The sequence below is a fragment of the Stylophora pistillata genome, chromosome 5, assembly GCF_964205215.1.
Source record: "Stylophora pistillata chromosome 5, jaStyPist1.2, whole genome shotgun sequence".
Lineage (NCBI taxonomy): Eukaryota > Metazoa > Cnidaria > Anthozoa > Scleractinia > Pocilloporidae > Stylophora > Stylophora pistillata.
Genome location: NC_142523.1, coordinates 28,353,801 through 28,370,107, shown reverse-complemented (window position 1 = coordinate 28,370,107; position 16,307 = coordinate 28,353,801). Strand labels below are relative to the sequence as shown.

Below are 16,307 nucleotides of genomic sequence, written 5' to 3'. Positions count from 1 at the left end.
AGCGTTGCCGTTCTCCCAAACAAGTTTAGGACGTCACTTTGCTGGTTTTTCCGTCGCGATCAGAACGTCTCAGATTTCCGACAATTGTGCACTTGTAAATCGATCCAAACGAGATAATACTGTTTGGAAGTATTTCAATACTCATGTTCAGGATAATTGGGTCCCTTTCTTTGTTTTAATCGGTGTATTTTTGAAAACTTGTCGCCTCAATATGCTGGTTCCGGAAAGGAAATTGGAACACAATCGTTGGCAAGCTATCCAAGATTTCAGGACTCATTTTGTTTTTGAATGAGCAAGGCTTTAGACAATGAAAGGGCTTTTCTTTAATACATTTCTTTAAGACTATGTGAAAACTCTACGAATGGGATATATGCTGTTGAATTTTATCGTAAATCGATTCATCAATAACCATGCTGCATGTTGAGGTTTGGAGCAGTCAATAAAATTAACAATCACGAATCTTACATACCGTAAAATTTTGAAATGATATAGCTTTACATGTATGCAGAAATAGCTATATGTAAATAGCTATATATGTATGCAGATATAGCTTTACATGTATGCAGAAATTCAGCCCCTTAAGTTTCTCATACAGTTTTATCAAATAACTAACTTGTTAATTTTTAACCCTATACACTTCAACAGTATCCAGATTCTAGATAATTGCGACTTTATCTCTGAAAAAGAGGTGACAGTAAGCATTATTATAGCCTTTGAGCTATAATGAGGTTGTTGTTTGGTCTCGTCACGCAATGTTGGAGAGAAAGCGTTGCGTGACGAGTTCAAAATGGGGCTGTGGAGGGGACTGCAGGAAGAGTGGTACCAATGCAGTCTATTTTTGCCATCAATTATTCAGACAGCAGCACCAGTTACTAAGTGTTCAATTTCAACCCATATATCCAAACAAATAACTCCTGCATGCATAGCATGCCTACGTTTTAACCTACGGCAGAATCAGCACAGGACAATAATAATTAGTGCCCCCCTTGACTATTAGCACCCATCCTCCAATAAATTCCCCCTCTTTTACCCAACAGTTTAAATATAAGCCCTTATGCACTTTTTGAGGAAGTACAGTATTCAATTTTATAATTTCTCCTTTAGTTTCAACAAATAATACAGTACGTATATGAGAACGATCCTTCGCAGTAAAGCACTATTTGAGCAATAGTGAAAATCAGACCTGAAAAAAATTTCAGGCCTGTACGGGATTCGAACCACTGACCTCTGCGATACTAGTGCAGCGCTCTACCAATTGAGCTAACAAGCCAACTGGTCAGAGGTTCGAATCCCGTACAGGCCTGAAATTTTTTTTCAGGTCTGATTTTCACTATTGCTCAAATAGTGCTTTACTGCGAAGGATCGTTCTCATATACGTCTCATAACCGCAGTTCACACATATGTTTCATATGTTTGTTGTTGTTTGATTTATCATCTACGGGTTTATATCGAATTAATTTGATGGCCTGCTCCCAGTTGGCTTGTTAGCTCAATTGGTAGAGCGCTGCACTAGTATCGCAGAGGTCAGTGGTTCAAATCCCGTACAGGTCTGAAATTTTTTTCAGGTCTGATTTTCACTATTGCTCAAATAGTGCTTTACTGCGAAGGATCGTTCTCATATACGTCTCATAACCGCAGTTCACACATATGTTTCATATGTTTGTTGTTGTTTGATTTATCATCTACGGGTTTATATCGAATTAATTTGATGGCCTGCTCCCAGTTGGCTTGTTAGCTCAATTGGTAGAGCGCTGCACTGGTATCGCAGAGGTCAGTGGTTCGAATCCCGTACAGGTCTGAAATTTTTTTCAGGTCTGATTTTCACTATTGCTCAAATAGTGCTTTACTGCGAAGGATCGTTCTCATATACGTCTCATAACCGCAGTTCACACATATGTTTCATATGTTTGTTGTTGTTTAAATAATACAGTAGTTAATAATGATTTCCATAGAAAAATCTGACAGGGTCCTTTTATTAAAAGCTGGTAAAGGGGGGGGGATGGGGTGGGGGTGTACATCAGTATACATATTCTCCATACAGTTTTCTATGTATTTCTTAAGGTGCTGAAAAGGAGAATTTGTTTAACAATCAAGAGCTTGTTTAGTTGGTGATCATTTCCTTTATTCTCCTAACCTTAATGTTTGATTCAGGGGTGATATTGTAAGGAGAAATTAGATGCCGGTCACTCTTAGGGAGTCAAACAGTTCACCAGAGTCTTTGTTCTATTTTCCAGTTGCACATTTACTTCATCATGTCCATGCTTTTCTGTCATGTTATTCTCTTCACTCCCCTGTGTATTGTGGTGTTCTTTTCTCTTTGAATGCTTTAAGACCCTCAAGTCTGTCTTTGGTAGGTATAACCTGATGGAAGAAAATTCACAACTTTTGACTCATGAAAACATTGTTTTACATAATTTCAATTTAAATACGAAAACATTGTTTTGTTTGACAATAACAGTACAGACCACCCAAACCACTGTGTTTCTCACCACAATATCAATGTCAAATAAAACGAGTCTTGCAGTGCATGGCATGTTGGAATATGACACATTGACATGAGTAGCATTGTGTGTACTCTCTTATCAACAATGGCAAATTAGCCACTTAGATTGCGACATTACTGCAGTAAAAAAAATATTTGCACCCATACCTGAGCATAACAACCTTCTTCAAATGACATGGCTGACGTGAAGTCAGCCTGCAGAAAGAAAGAAGACACAAATCACATATTCTGGGAGCAAAACCATTTCATTATATCAAAACCTTGCTGTATTGAATGCATTCCATGGTTTAACATTAGCGTGCATATTTTCCATACTGTTCTCTACACATTTCTTATACAACCATCAAGGATGATTTGTTTAACAGTCAAGAGCTCCTCTAATTTGTGATCAATTCTTTTATTCTTGTGACCTTGGTATTTGATTCAGCACTAATATTGTAACGGGAAAACAGCTTCAAGTCACTGTTTACTGAATGATTAAGGGGTTCAACTTAATTACCTTGCAAAGGGTGTCATGATGATACTAAAAATGCTGGTTACTTTGAATAGATTTTATTTTTCCTTTTTTTGTTGCTTACTTGTCAGACTTGTCTAGTATGTATTTAGAAACCTCAGATGTGATCATGAGATTTGAGAATTAAAAAAAATGAAAGAAGAGAATCAAATAAGGGAAACCATACAACTACTCATTGATCATTAGTTGTGACCTTTTTAACCCTAACATGATCAGTCCACATATTCTCCATACTGTCCGCTATACATTACCTAAGGTGCTGACCAGGAGAATTTGGTTAACAATCAAGAACTTATTTAGTTTGTGATCATTTCCTTCATTCTCACGACCAGGACCTTAACCCGTCGTTAACGTTAACTGCCACTCAATGAGAAATCCTGTGCCAACACAAACTGATATAACATTTTTCCAGAATTCTAGCTTGTTTCCAGTTTCAGTGGCCAGTTCAATCTACCTCTCCAGTACCAAAGATTTGATGGTTACTCTCCAACTTTTGACGTGTTGAGAATGTCATTGAGTAGGTCCGGCAAGCAATGAAGAGGTTAATGTGTGATTCAGTGGTGATATTTAAAGGAGAAATTAGTCACTAGTCACTCTTGCAGATCAAAAGGTTAAAAAAAAAAGACTTAGCTGGATTCCCTTGTTAATTGCTAGTTTAGCCATCTTCACAGCAACAGGTCCTCAGGGAAGAGTTTCTTAGCTAAAACAAGTGCTCTTTGATATGCTGCATCACCAGTTTCAGTTTGTTCAGCAACATAATCAGCCAAACCTATTTCTTCGGCTTCTGTACCATTGATCATTTTGCCTGTAAAAATCATTTCCTTGGCTTTTGAGATACCTAATAGCCCTGGTAGACGTTGAGTACCTCCTAATAAAAACAGAAACTGACAGGCTGTCAGACCATTTTGCACCAACTTTGTGAAGTGTGATCAAAGATGATAAGTGTTTGGACTAATTCTAACATCAATTAGTGTCTGACGTAAAAAAAAGTTACTCATTACTTTCCAGAATGCTGAAAATCTTGTCTTAGAGAGTTTCAAATTTCAAATCTTTCAGGGGGAGCATGCCCACAGAACCCCTCTCCTTGAGGGACCTGTTGCTTTGCAACCATCATGCTTGCAACACAATCATACAGGCTGCCTACTCAGTTCATATCATACATTTATTACACCTTCTAATGAGAACCCTGTAAAAGCTCTGTGATATCATTCATCTCAGATGTCAAGGCTCAAATACCAATAGCTGACTTGCACACAAGACTTAATGAATGATGCACTCTATATGAATTGGAAAAAAGGGATTTAAACCCTCTAACTCCCAGATGTGATCATCGTGTAACTTCTTCCCATGAGTTCAATATGCTATCATCTTGCACTAGGTTATGAGAAAAGACAGGCTTATCAGCCAGAGGGTGTGATCATGATCTAACACCAAACTCTCTCCTCTGATTTCCAAGGAAATGTAGTGTGGTTAGAAGAGAGAATTGCTAATTTGATCTTGGGAGTCAAAGCGTCAACCTTTAACTCCCACGAGTGACCAAGAGAGAATTTCTCTTCATTTCTCCATCAATAAAGAATCAAACAGAAAAGTGATGAGAATATATAAAAATATTCATTGGTGGATCACCAGTAAGTTGATGCAACACCAAATTCTCACAATTATAACATCAATTGAATTGTAGGAAAGGGCCTCTTCTGAATTGTCATTGCCTATTGTTGTGAAGAGTAGCCTACCAAATGCTTACGAGGGGGGATGGCGGTGAGGCAGCTTGTGATAGCCTAAGGGAAGAGGAGTTAGGTTGTTTGTGATGGCCGTCCATTCCATCCCGAGACAATGAAATTCCCAGCTGCCATGGATAAGTAGCAGTAAAACAAGCAAAGTTAATCTTATGAAAACTCTACCTGTCCCAGGAATTATAGCCAAACGAGTTTCTGTCAGCCCTACTTTAGTGTTACTTGCAGCAATCCTTATGTCACATGACAGGGCCATTTCAAGCCCACCACCTAGGGCGTGGCCATCTAAAGCAGCAATCGTAAGCATTGGTAGGTTGTGTAGTTCCATTATTGCTGCCCGAGCCATGAATACAAATGGTCCAACCTCATGCGCTGCCATTTTGGCTCTCTCTTTGAGATCAGCTCCTGCACAAAAAATACCTGGGAGTGACAAAAGACAGGAAAACTTGAGTAATACCAACTGTAATAAGGGTTCTACTACAAAAAAAAAAAACAAGCATGAAATTTTTTTAGGTCTAGAATTCTACTAGTTGACAAACCACTGGTCTACTTGTGTTCTTATCCAACACTGTCTTTCTCCAATCACGGGGATAAATAGTGCTCACAAATTAATTGCAAGGAAAACTTGACAAACTGCTGGAGTTGCCAGGGATGACCTGGCATCTCTTTTGGAAGATACCATGATAGCCTACCTGCAGCTGCCTTCTATCTAAGTATGCAACAATCACCAGGAACTCCTTCCAGGAACTCCTTTCTAAATCCCACAGGGATCAACAAACGCTTTTCATTCCACTAATTTATTCGTGTTTTTCTCGTTGCCATGTTCCCACCAATAACACAGCTCCATTTTCTGCCTTAAAAAGCACACACAACCCACAATTCCTCTATTCGCTCCAACGAAGGGCTAACGCTCAAAACGTCAGCTTTTGTTATTGTTATGGTGGCCAATTTACCATTTCAACTTTGTTGATATATCCAAATCCTTTCCAATGTTTGGAGGGGAAGAGGCTGCTGTTTACAGCTAGGCCACTTCTCCTCAACTCAGAGAACCACCTGGGCTCCCAAGACTATTTTATTTATGTTCCAGTTCTACTACTGATATTTGGCCTGAGGTATCACTTTTGAAATTTTTACCTTGTGCATCACTTTTGATGATAACAGTTCTTACATTCTTGCCAAACTTCACACGGGCAAGGGCATCTGTAAACTAAATAACAAGAAGCTAACTTCTTGAATGCTTCTCTGCAAGAATCTTATTGTCAAAATCAAGTTAACAGCTATAAATAAGGTACTTGGTGTACCCCCCTGGTGAAGAGCTAATCTTTGACGAAATTATTTTCACTAAATCATGTCTGACTCCATTCAGATTTGTGCATACTTTTGAGAAAGTTGTAACACATTAAACATGATCAAAGCAATAAGGGATTTTCCTGTGTTTCATGGAGAATTTGCTAAAGTTGCATAAACCCAGGATTCTGTAAAGGGCTGGCATATAAATGTCTCCAATTCACCTGTACCCCCTTTGTTGCTGTTCAGATGAAGCTATCTTAAAGTAACGGAAGGGTGTTTTATTGCCACTTTAAATTATTCTAAAAGAAAGAAATAGCTGGAGGTGATAAGTGCAACAGAGGGATTCACAAGGGGTGATCCTAGAGCACCCATTAGGACTGGGGCAGGCAAGAAGTATAAAGCTGCAAAAGTCGATGACCCCTGGAAATTGGCAAAAGTAGGGTGGAAATTGACCCCCTTACTGATATGCACAACAAAATGAAAGGGGTCTCACCAGTCTTAAGAAATTCTGGGTCATGGAATTTTTTGCTTCTGGTCTGTTCATCACAAACAAGGCAATTCCTGTGAGAATACAATTTACCATCATTCTGGAAATATTTCAGTTCAACTGATCATAGAACCAGGCAAGATTTCTGCACAAACCCCTGCAGACAGTTCTTGGATAAATAAAACAATAGATTGCCTTTAGGACTACAGCTTTCCATTAGAATATTAAATGATTATTACCTGAGGTGTAGGTAAATATCCACTAATTTCACCAACACTTAGGTGAATAACTTTTTTTTAGTATATCCCATTCAGAAACTGAATTCTCAGTATTGATCACGTACCAAATATCGCAATTTGTACTCACCACAAACTTTCAGAATCATTAGCTTTATAAATAGCCGCTCGACCCTTGTACCGACCAGTCGATAACTGTTGTCCCTTCTTTAAGCTTCACGGCGCTGACAACTTGCTGGCGTTGACAACTTGCTTGCTTGCTTGCGCTGACAACTTGCAACTTCATGGCGCTTAACAACACTCGCGCTATTCTCGTTTTCCCATTGATCAACGGTAAAACCCATCTTTAGAGATGTCGTATTTGCAAAACAGTCGAGAAAAGAAATAACTTACGCACGAGCGATCAACCGATGGAAAGTACATTCAAAGATGAGCGCCAAATGAAGGTTTCTTTGTCTACAACCCACGGGCATGATCACGTGGATATTTTGGGAATTGTTATTGGCTTGTAAAGAGAATCTGCTGGCTTGCCCGATTGCAGTCTTAAGAGAACGCGTAGGGTTCGGTTTGTTGACGATGGTTTCATTTAATAGACCAATGGATTGAAGATGAGATAAATAATGATATGAACTCACTCAATGTAGAAATAGTCGATAAGAATCGAACGTACTACAAATGCACGATTTGTGGCCGAAAGCTGTCGAGGAAACAAAGACTCAAAACCCTGACTTGAGTTGTGTTCACGGCAAAGGTGAGAAACAACACAAGGCAATCACAAGTACTTTGAATGTGATTACAAACGTGTTTTACCCTCGTTATTATAACCGATGGATACCACCTTATGAAGTATAAGAGCTACCTAGATAATCATACTGTACCAATACCCAAATCAATGAAGTTGGACCATAACAAGCATTCATCGACACCGTCCAACGCGGCCATCTCGATTCCTTTAAGTCTAGATCTTTGACGCTAATCCACTGAGCTTAAATTAGCGGTGCCAACAGTCAAGTGCGTCTCATAACGAAGAAACATTTGTACAAGAGAAGGAAGCGATTAGAGTATGTTAGAATTCTTGCCCACAAACGAATGTGCGCATTCCGAAGCATTGACCCCTGCTTATGATTATGTTCATGTTTTATGATTTTGGCACATCTGCGGTCATGAGAGTCATTTTGCATCGCAATAAAAACTTTTTATGACTATGGAATCCAAGAAGCCTTTCAGGTTAGAAAGCAAATCTGTGGTATGAGTGCATTGGATTTAAATGGACAATTTGTACTTAATATAATTGACTGCTGCTTTATGAAAAAATGCATGTTAATGTTAAGATTTACTAAAACTTACTTTAAATAATAAATTCCAAGATAAACAAATTGTTCAGGTATTTACATCTCTTGGTACATTCTGTTTAGCACATCTTTTATTGAACCAAATTTTTAAGCCTCTAAAATTACTCCTTATCTTAAAACCTTCACATTCAAGGTATTAGAAGTTCTTGGAATTATTTGGATTTCAGGGTTATTTAATTTGCCTCAAATTCAATACCCAGAAATTCCCAAGAATTCCACCTTTGTTCACATAAAGGTAGTTTGCATAGCTGAGAATTCCTAGGAATTCCTAAGAATTCCAAGTCCTCACAAAACTGGAACATTCCTTTCCCAGAAGTTCGCAGTAATTCCAAGCTTTTCAAACCAGAGCTTATTTGCATAGTTAGGAATGTTTGAGAATTCCTAGGAATTCCTAGGAATTCCAAGTCCTCACAAAACTGAAACCTTCCTTTCCCAGTAATTCCAAGCTTTTCAAATCAGTGCTTATTTCCATAGTTGGGAATTTATGAGAATTCCTAGGAATTCCAAGGAATTCCCAGAAAACTGGGAATTCAGTTCGCACACTACAAGCATTACAGTCAATTGAAAACCAAAACTACTTCTTAATGGGACTTGCACAGAATTTCCCTCTGTCACACGCTTGTGGCGAGATGAAAAGGTTCTCACTCTATTTCTTTACCCAGCTTAAAACTTACCATCTTTCTTATTCTATGTACAAAACTTTAACTTCTGAATCAGTCTTTGAAAATTACTACATAAATATTAAACTATTATGATTAACTTCTGATTTGCTTTTTCAGGAATGAACCCCAGCATGGCTTTTCAAGAGTCAAAGTAGACAGTATGAACGCAAAGATGAAACAAGTATATGAAAAAATGGTCAGGAAGAGAGGATTACGAAGGAGAGGTTTGAAAATATATATTAATTAAGCTTCATGTGTGCTCAGAGGGAAACTGTTAGTTAGAAAAGGTGTTTTGCATTTTCCTGCAAGTCTCAGTGTCTCCCAAGAAGAATTAAGTCAAGAGGAAGAAAAAGAGAGTTCAGGGAAAACAAAACGAACTGTTTCCTAACACCTTAGAGGCCTTGTCATTTATCCAGTTTTTATTTCAAAAGTACATGGAATGAATAATGCACATACGTGCGCATGCTTACAAGAATCAACCACATACACTACAGGCCTGTTTCTCAAAGTCCCGGTAACTTTACGGGCCTGTAAAACTGTTCTGTTTTCATTCAAGATGGGGATTTCAAAAGTTTTGAAAATGATACAATAAAACTATCAACTAGAGAAACTAAAAGGACTGGTTTGGGTGCCACCTAGAACCTGCTTTCCTATCCTTCAAATTTTAATTTTGAAACATAGCTTTGGGCCCGTTAAGTTACCAGTTGGCAGGACTGTCAAGAAATGGGCCCCAGGTCAAGTGCTTTGTTATGCATCCAGAGGACAAACAAGTAAACAAGCAGAAAAGGCGTGTTAATCTAAAGACAGTGCAACTTTATTTCTTCGAAACACTGTAGATATACCTTTAAAGAATTGTATTTTCCTGGGCCTTCTGCTCAACCAGTTTATTTATTTCATCTTTTTGGATAAAGTAGGAAAGAGCTACGGTGTTTTAGCCAAGGGCTCCTCCCATAGTGTTTTCTAGATATTCTAGTCTTCTCGGATAGGGATGAATAAATGAAGGTCCCGTCTCCTGCAGGGTTGGGGTAGGAGACGTTAATTTCCCACACAGGAGATTACTTTGTGATGGATGTCCTCCTCTGAGGTGGGATGGGTGGGGAAGATGAGATCGATAGACTGAAGCGGCTGTCAGAGGCGCCTGATATGCTGACGTCTGTTGTCAACCTTACACTGCACCCGTAATTCAGCCTCTCGGCTGCAAGTGGTCAGATATAAACTATATAACTATAACTATATAAATTATTAACTAACTAACTAGAACCAGTGGAGAGTTAGCAACAAGTTAGTTTTGCCTGAAATTGCTGAGAAGTGCTAAGAAGAGCACTTAAAATTATCATTATCCTACATTTAGATTAACTGCAAACCTGGACATTGATCACATCCAATACATGTAACTTGCTCAGGATACAATTTTTGACAATATCCTGTCAATATTGTATCCTGGTCATGAGCAGTGTACATTTTAATTTATACAGGGTCATGTGATTATGAATCAACCAATCACAATAATTGTGTTTGGAGCAAGGAAAGTTGTAGGTGTTTACAACAGTGATTTTTCTTTCACTGAAGAAAAAAGTCAGTGAGTAAATTGGAGGCATAAATCCTTGAAGCTTATCAGCTAAATGTACACTGCTCGTAACTAGTGCAGCTTCTTGCATTTGTGGCAGCGTGGAAAAAAGTAAACTTTTGAGAAAAATAAGACAAAGTTTAAATTTAGAGACTGACAGTTATCAACAGACTGGAGAACTTACCTTGTATCAGGGAATATCCTTCAAGAAGATTCAATGCACTTCTTGGTAGATTATTTACAAAAGTGTTGAGTATAGGGAATTACAACTGATAGGTTCTCAGATTAGATCAAAAGTGTTGAGTATAGGGAATTACAACTGATAGGTTCCCAGATTAGATCATCCCTGATGAAGGCACTTAAGACAGGAGTGTCGAAATGTTGGGTCTATGAATTGTAATTCCCAGGTGATATTCAGACAAACCATGTCTGATTGTCCACCTGGTTGCCTTGTGAACTTGAAACAATATTGTTTTGAAATATTAACTTCTAACTGACCGAGTGCAGGGGCCACACTGAGGAATATTGGTAATATGGCCCAAGGTTCATATAAAAATGGCTGAGGGACAATATTCCTAATTATGGCCTCAAGCAAAAGAATTTAATAAGCATCATTAGTTTGTTATGAGGCACTCTGAACAAACTTGACGTTGAATTTGAATTCCAAACAAAAATACAAAGCTTATGACCATTTTCTGTGGAGAGTGATGTGGATGTCAGTGGCTTTTTTTTTTTTCGGGGGAGGGATCGGAGTTTGCTTAAATGCGCAAATTGGTTCTGAATTACAGCTGAACTTATGGTAATTTTGCCAATCATTTTAAAAGCAAACCATTACAGTACTGTGTAGAAGCAGTTTAAAAAAAAAAAGAGTTTACCAGAAAAGTTTAACAAACATTTGTAATGTTAAGTTTGATATACCTCACAGAAGTCTTTTTCCCCCCTAGGCTTTCCAAGGAAGTACAAAAAAGCTCAAGATATTTTTAACAATGCTACCAGAGGTATTCATGGTCAATAACCTCAGTTTATGTTATGCAATGAAGACTGACGCGTAGTTAACAGTTTGATATAAAGTAACTAGTTTATTAACCCTTCAATTCCTAAGAACTGAGGATTTTTAATTTTCCCCTCTAGCTGCTACACATTTCCTTGTAAATTGGTTAGGGGAATTTGATGTTTGATCAAGATAACAACCTCTACCTGATAAGTTTCAATATTCTCTTGAACTGTTTGTTGAATAATGCATGGATATTATCGGGATAAATTACATGTTTATCACTTGTGTGGGTTAAAAGAATCTGTACATTCACTGGTTCACTAAGATTTTCTGGCCATGATCTGATGGGTCCTCAGTGTTAAGTGTCACCTGAGATAAGTTGGGGTTTGAACTGAGTCAAGAAATGAGTGATCATTGCCAGAACTGACTTGATATTTTATTTTACGCTTGATTCTGCAGGAGGAAAGAGCCAGGCCAATGATTGTCACAGTCTTAGGTATAGAAAGAAAAAACATACACAATTAGTGGTAAATTTTTTAACTTAAAAAAAAATGATTGTACTTTTTTGTAACCCTTTCACTCCCAAGATCTGATTTATTTAGTAATTCTCCTCACTGTCTGCCATAGAATTCTTGTAATGTTAGTTTGGAGAATTTGGTGTTGGGTCATCTGATCGCATATATTTCATAAGTTTATTCTCAACACTTGCCTGCTTGATATTGTATTGATATTGTAAGGAGAAATTCTGTCTTGGTCACTTATGAGAGTTAATGGGTTCATGGCAGAATTAAAGATTAATTAACAATTATTCCACAAGCGTGCGTTGGATATTTAACAACTATTCACCGAAGTAGAGGTGGTTAGCGGTGGATATTTACCGAGCCGCTTTGCGGCTCGGTAAATATCCACTGCTAACCACCGACACTGAGGTGAATAGTTGTTTTAGTATATACTAAAACAGTGAGATAATATATACCACCGTCATTAATTTGAGTGATTTCTTCGCTTGTCATGGAAACAAACTGGGACTCCATTTTTTCTCGAGTTGCTCGGAGGTAAATAGCAAAGGATATTCGGAGTTTGACTGGCCAATCAGAGTGCACCTTCAACGCTATCCACTGTTTTAGTATATACTAAGAGATGATAGACAGCCAACTAGGTGCTACGCGCCTCGTTGGCTATAATCATCTCATATCCAACAAATGTGTGTGGAATAATTGTTTTATTAAAAATGTTAAATTAAATTATTGAATTTTATTACATTTTTAGCTCCCTTTTAATATTAAGCTGAGGCGTACACTTACTATAATGGCTAAGCCAATAAAAAGTCTTGAATTGCATTATCCAATGATCCAGTAGTTAATAATATGTGATACTGCACAACATGTATTCTAATAGAGCTGATTTTTTTTTTCCTGCTCAACTTAAACAGGAAGTGCCTGTGTGCAGGACTTGATAGGACTTATCTTGTACAAGTATACAAACCAGGGATTACAGCCTGCACTCAAGGTACAAAATTGTAAGTAGCTATTTTGAGGAACTTTTGGTGTAGTTAACAACTATTCACCGAAGTGGAGGTGGTTAGGGGTGGATAGTTGTTTTAGTATATACTAAAACAGTGAGATAATGTACACCACCAAGAATTAATTTGAGTGATTTCTTCGCTTGTCATGGATGCAAACCGGGATGCCATTTCTTCCTGAGTTGCTCAGAGGTAAAAAGCAAAGGATATTCAGAGTTTGACTAGCCAATCAGAGCACGCCTTCAACGCTATCCACTGTTTTAGTATATACTAATTAAAAGTATGTTAACTTTTAAACCTTATCAAGCTTTCTTAAAATATCAGTCAGGCAAAGGACAAGTTATTGGTTTTTGTCCAAAGGAAATTCAAGATTTCTTTCTTATATTGATTTCAGAATGATGTCAAATCTTTTTGTTTGCATATGGCTGAGGATGATGGAGAAGTGGACACTGACTTTCCAGGTATATACACATACAGTACATTTAATTCCAATTCTTAACTCTCAGAAGTGATTAAAGTGTAACTTCTCCCTAGAATAACCTTGGAACATCCAACAAACAAGAAAAAGAGTACTCCAACTTATGAGGTAGAAGTACTTGTTTTGATCAAAGACCAAACTCTTCAGTGTGGCTAACTCGAAATGAAATGTGTAGCAGCCAGAGGGGAGAATTAACAAACAGATCTTGGAGTTGCATTAGCGTCATTTTTACCATTCTAGGACAGGGCAAAAAATTAATTTGTACAGAAATTGGAGTAATAATATGGCCATAATTTCATACTGAATGCCCAAACTTGTAATGTGACAAAATTTTAAGTGCTCCAGATTTAAAATCAGATATAAAGCACTTCCAGCAATGGCTTTTCTTGTCTTTCATCTTTCACGTAGGCCACATTTGATTCATACCATGCTCAGAAAGACATTATAATAGGATGTATCTGAAAACTTAAGAAGCCAGAAAACTCAAAAATGAAATTTAGCAGTGGAGTAAGAGATTCTGGTACCACACTCAATCAAGTTTCACAAATGATACAAGTAGACATTTTGCTTATTGTTTGTGTTTTTCCTCTGAACAACACTGCAAAACTTGAAAAATATCAGCAAGTATTATAATTATGTGAAACTATGGAATAAGGCGTTCATCTCTAGAATAAGAATAAGATTTATGTACAGTATGATATTTATAGTCATGAATCTTCACCAATCATTTTAATTTGCTTCTTTGATAAAGTATCAAGTTTCTCAGCCTTTATTATTTTGAATTATTCTTAGGTGTTTGTGTATCAAATTTATTTCTCTCCAATTTTTTTGTATTGTAGCGCTTGAGAACAAGGAGCCAATTACGAAATTTTTTTTCAACTGTCTGGCTTTGGTTCAGGTAACTCAGGAAAAATTGACATTTTCTTTAGAAGAATTGAGCCAATTGTGTTTTTTTTTTACTACTTCTAAACAAGTGTTATATTTTGATAGCTTTCCTCCAATTGTCCCTTTCCTTTTATCACGAACCATAAACTTTCCCCTTTGTTCCTGGTTTTGCTGATTAGATGTTGAAAAACGCCATGCCCACATGATTGTTCCCAGCTTAGCATAATCAATTTATACACTGTACCTTGCCAAAACCCAGAATCTTAGGATTGTCTTTCCCTTTCTATCCTTTCCCTACCCCTCTAAGGGTTTTGTTCAGGCCTTTCCCCCTTTATCCTCTTTTCCATCCCCCCTTCCCCTTCTCCCTCTCCCCATGGGATTATCAGTCCCCACCTTGCCCTCCCATTTTCCCCCTCTATCTTCTCCCCCTTATCACCTCTCTCTCCCCCCCTCCAAGATTGATATGGTTAGTCCACTTGTCCCCCCAGCCCCCTTTTTAAGAACTAAAACTGATGGATAGGAGGGTAATCTCTGCAATACATGTTTCTGCTCAATAGTGTGTATTATTATTTAATACACTAAAACAGTGGATAGTGTTTAAGGTGCACTCTGATTGGCAACTCAAACTCCAGATATCCTTTGTTATTCACTTAGCAACTCAGGCAGGATTTACACCAGAAAATATTGTAATAGTTGCAAGAATAAATGACAGAGCAACATGTAAAATCATCTTTTTGAACTGTATTATCTTTTAAATTAGTTAATGTTTTACTTTATACTAAAACAACCACTTAGCTCAATGTCGGTGGCCGGTGTTAGATAATTATAATATTTACCTTGCTGCTTCACTGCTTCTAAAAACACCAAGTACCTTATAACTATGAAGTCTGAAATAAATATTATGTTGTTCTCTACCTCCTTGCTGATCATTATGATTTCTAGAAAGATGCCAGTCCTACAAAACCAACGCCTCACAAACCTTCATCAGGGATCATAGTAACAGTGTAAGCTCAAATATTTTTAAGAATCAAAAACCATTTTCTCAATAATAAAATATTTCAGAAATATGTAGTGCTTAAGGTTGCCCATGTCAATTTCATGCTGAAAGTCTCATGGGAATGCTGGGGATTGCACAGTAGGCAGAGTCCTGACCTCCCACTGCTGTTGCCTGGGTTTAATTCCAAGAGCTGGCATCACGTGTGGGTTCAGTTTGTTGTTGGTTCTTATCCTTGGTTCAGTGATTTTTCTCCAGGTCCTCCAGTTTTCCTCCCTTCCACAAAAACCAACATTACAAATTCCAATTCAACCAGGAAACAGTGGACAAGAAGAGCCACCACATCGAATAACCACTGCTAAAATGCCATTGTTATGATAATATTATAGTTGCTTTTGTTATTTAATTCCCACCATGCACTACAAGTATTAAAATTAATTGAAAACCAAAACTACTTCATAATGGGCCTTGCTCACTAGGGAGTTTCTGTGGCTCAGTGATAGAGCATTGGAGCACAGAATCCGAAGGCCTGAGGTTTGATTCCTCATGGGAAATCAGAATTTTTCCTTTGTTCCACGCTTGTGACAAGAGGAAAAACTTCTTACTCCAATCCTTTGCCCAACTCAAAACTTACCATCTTTCTTATGCTATTTACAAAATTACTTCTGTCAGTCTTTGAAAATTACATATGAATTAAACTATTATAATAATTAATTTCTGATTTGCTTTTTCAGGAATGAGCCCCAGCATGGCTTTTCAAGAGTCAAAGTGGACAGCATGAATGCTAAGATGAAACAAGTATATGAAAAAATGGTTAAGAAGAGAGGATTACGAAGAACCGGTTTGAAAATATACATGTATATTATAAGCTTTGTGTCTGCTCAAAGGGAAACTGTCTGTTAATAAAGATATGTTTTCCCAATTGTCTTTAGAGCAAGGATAATTTGCAGGTGTACAACAATGATTTTTTAAATTCTTTTATTTTTTCTGAAGAAGTCAGTGAGTCAGAAGCATGAATCCTTGAATCTTATCAGCTAAATGTATGCCTTTAACTAGTCCAGCTTTAACTTTGTGGCAGAGTGGAAAAAGC

At 37.5% G+C, this 16,307-nt stretch overlaps 2 protein-coding genes across 13 annotated transcripts in view; one reads left to right on the top strand and one right to left on the bottom strand.

The window, feature by feature from the left end:
• The window catches only part of LOC111346036 (target of rapamycin complex 2 subunit MAPKAP1-like), a 103,448-nt gene that overhangs the window by 81,138 nt on the left and 6,003 nt on the right, over positions 1–16,307 (top strand). Inside the window, exons 1-9 of one of the 11 annotated variants that reach the window (XM_088760317.1) lie at positions 7,343–7,514; positions 8,895–9,001; positions 11,289–11,342; positions 11,798–11,834; positions 12,771–12,847; positions 13,255–13,321; positions 14,178–14,236; positions 15,166–15,227; positions 15,952–16,058. In XM_088760317.1, coding sequence (XP_088616443.1) covers positions 8,963–9,001; positions 11,289–11,342; positions 11,798–11,834; positions 12,771–12,847; positions 13,255–13,321; positions 14,178–14,236; positions 15,166–15,227; positions 15,952–16,058 — 502 coding nt within the window. In that variant the 5' untranslated portion in view covers positions 7,343–7,514; positions 8,895–8,962. Of the gene's footprint in view, positions 1–7,340; positions 7,515–7,577; positions 7,991–8,894; positions 9,002–11,121; positions 11,144–11,288; positions 11,343–11,797; positions 11,835–12,770; positions 12,858–13,254; positions 13,322–14,177; positions 14,237–15,165; positions 15,228–15,951; positions 16,059–16,307 lie in introns of those variants that run through there. The other 10 variants (XM_088760319.1, XM_088760321.1, XM_088760315.1 and 7 more) reach the window with 10 other exon arrangements.
• Positions 2,098–7,254, bottom strand: LOC148731254 (methylglutaconyl-CoA hydratase, mitochondrial-like). Of its 2 annotated transcripts, none has more exons than XM_088760362.1 (6): positions 6,894–7,254; positions 6,534–6,696; positions 5,885–5,957; positions 4,919–5,170; positions 2,651–3,885; positions 2,098–2,361 (listed from the first exon to the last, which is right to left on the bottom strand). In XM_088760362.1, the coding sequence occupies exons 2-5, from the start codon at positions 6,624–6,626 to the stop codon at positions 3,683–3,685; spliced, it is 621 nt and encodes a 206-aa protein (XP_088616488.1). In that variant the 5' UTR covers positions 6,627–6,696; positions 6,894–7,254; the 3' UTR covers positions 2,098–2,361; positions 2,651–3,682. The 2 variants fall into 2 exon arrangements, with proteins under 2 accessions (XP_088616488.1, XP_088616489.1); XM_088760363.1 differs by having other exon boundaries at positions 2,651–2,698; positions 6,894–7,243.

Bases quoted from the DNA above. Each gene is read 5' to 3' on its own strand.
- LOC148731254 (XM_088760362.1), bottom strand. From the start codon at position 6,626: ATGATGGTAAATTGTATTCTCACAGGAATTGCCTTGTTTGTGATGAAC. The intron at 5,958-6,533 runs GTGAGACCCCTT...CTTGTTATTTAG, and splicing joins CCCAGAATTTCTTAAGACTG to TTTACAGATGCCCTTGCCCG. The intron at 5,171-5,884 runs GTAAAAATTTCA...TGTCACTCCCAG, and splicing joins CATCAAAAGTGATGCACAAG to GTATTTTTTGTGCAGGAGCT.